The sequence below is a fragment of the Sphaeroforma arctica genome, assembly GCF_001186125.1.
Source record: "Sphaeroforma arctica JP610 unplaced genomic scaffold supercont1.4582, whole genome shotgun sequence".
NCBI classification, from domain to species: domain Eukaryota; class Ichthyosporea; order Ichthyophonida; genus Sphaeroforma; species Sphaeroforma arctica.
This window is the reverse complement of record NW_014035976.1, coordinates 1-2,382: the sequence shown is the minus strand read 5'-3', so window position 1 is coordinate 2,382 and position 2,382 is coordinate 1. Positions and strand designations below refer to the sequence as shown.

At 46.2% G+C, this 2,382-nt stretch overlaps 1 protein-coding gene across 1 annotated transcript; it reads right to left on the bottom strand.

The window, feature by feature from the left end:
- Nucleotides 1–181: 181 nt before the first annotated feature.
- Nucleotides 182–1,156, bottom strand: SARC_14402 (hypothetical protein; the record flags this gene model as incomplete). Its single annotated transcript, XM_014291464.1, has 2 exons — nt 182–196; nt 939–1,156. Coding segments are annotated over 2 exons (233 nt in total), but the record flags the coding sequence as incomplete, so codon positions are not given.
- Between the last annotated feature and the right edge of the window lie 1,226 nt (nt 1,157–2,382).

Genomic DNA, 2,382 nt, shown 5'->3' with positions numbered 1-2,382 from the left:
CTTACCTGTCATGCTGCGACCACATCTTGAGTAGACTTACAGCCACATAAACGCGATGTGAGCCTGGACGTGTGTATGTGACGGCCCATTCAATAATGTACCGAATAGACTGCAGAAGCGCATCTCCACCGCCAACGCTATGGTCATTCATCTCGTTATGGCCTTTCAATGGTATGTTCTTGTTCTGTGTGCCAAACTGATAGAAAGAATACATACTATATCTCAGACTGTATATGTGTGCGCGCGTGAGTGAGTGAGAGTGTGTGTGTGTATTTGTAATATGACAATGTGTTTCTGTGTACTTATGTTTGGGCCTTAGGAAGGTTTATGCGCGAGTGTGCGCCAAACCCATCTTTGCACATACTCCCCTGGTTAATAATAATAATAGTTAACTGGTATATGCACTTCCTATATGCTGTTTTATATCTGCATATATAAAACTATGGCAATGTATGTACACGCGACATGGAGTTACACACATGCGTAAGTACATTAACTCAAAAAAAAATACTGGCTGAATCTGTGTGTCCGTCTCTGTCACTGTGTGTGTGTGTGTGTGTTTGTGTATACCCAAACACGCTCACCCACACCCTAACACACCCACCCCCATCCAACTACACTGCTTGTCTTGAAATGGTCTCTAACAGGACACTCATAGTGCTCCTTATACACACACCCTACTGTCACCCACTACTACACCCACTCGCACTCGCATGCACCCTACCTGTCGTGAAATAGCCCTATACACACATCCTACCTGTGACCCCCTTCACTCGCATGCACCCTACCTATCGTGAAATGGCCCTATACACACACCCTACTGTCAACCCCTACTACACCCACTCACACTCGCATGCACCCTACCTGTCGTGAAATGGCCTTATACACACACCCTACTGTCACCCCCTACTACACCCACTCGCACTCGCACTACCTACCTGTCGTGAAATGGTTGCGTACAGGGCACTCATGGTGCGGATCTTCTTGGGCGTGGCGTATGAGTCCAGGGCATCCAGCACCACATACGACTGCGGCAACACAGTAGGCCGTGCGTTGTGCTGTGTGTGTGCACGCATGTGCGTGGATGCGTCGGATAGCGTTGTGTGGCTGCTGTCGGAGTTCTCCAGATCTAGCGAGAGTGTTCCAAAAATAGATCCTGCGGGTAGGTAAGCAAGCCAGGTGGGAGACAATGAAGGGTGGGGGGGGTGGTCAATGGGGGGTCATGGAGAGGGGGGTTGAGGACTACAGAATGGGTGACTGAGGGTATGAGCGTGTGCTTGTGTCAGTGCGTGTGCACTCGTTATGCGTGCGAGACTCCTGTAATTGATCCGTTGTATGGCTGCTGTTAAGAATTCTTCGTATACAGCGCATGCGTTCCAAATTAGATCTCAAAAGGACTTCAAAATCGGTCACGGCGGTATCCAGGTATCGTGAAAGTCGCATCGCACGATCCCACACACATCGTGAACTGGGAAACGTGCGGAAGGAGAGAAAGGCTGAGCAGCCCAATGATCAACACCGTGCACGTCTCAGGCCTAAACCCCTAAACCTCTAAAACCCTAAACTCCTAACATCCTAAAACTCTAGAACCCTAAAACCCTAAAAACACTGGACTTTGGTATCTGCGCACATATGCCAAAAGAAACCCCTACCGGGGGTAGTGCGTGCCTCAACCGAAGCCAAAACGGTGTCGAGTTGTCGCGCTACGTCACAGCGCACACTCTCACACAGTGAGCTCGGCAGTGTGCGGAAGAAGTCGACGTTAAGCAGCTCAATAACCGATACTGTGCACGTGCTTGTCTCATGAGCATTCGAGGCGTTGCCATGGTTATCGTTGCTAGATGCACCATCCGGTCTGAGAATGAACCAAGGGTAATGGTGAGAATGGCGGATACCAAGCACTTGTATGTATTGGGTGGGGTGAATATAACAGCTACACCTGTCTGTGAGTCGCCATGTATTTAACACACACTCATCATCAACGTGCCCAGCACGTGCATAAGAAGTCTCAACAAATGTTGAAATAAGTTTGAACGCATACTATCATGAAGCCATGGTGGTGAACACTGAATTCGCCATTCGATTGACGAGCACAGTTATGATTTTTCCTCTTCACAGAATGAGAGCAGACCCACAAGCAATACCTCAATCCACACACACAGATCAACAAACAAACGACGCCGCAGAATTAGAGAGCCACAGGAGCAGTACATCCCACAATGACTGTATGACGGCACTTTCAACATGGCATCTACATATATATATATATATATATATATATATATATAATATATATATATATATATATATATATATATATATATATATATATATATATATATATATATATATAGTATATATATATATATATATATATATATA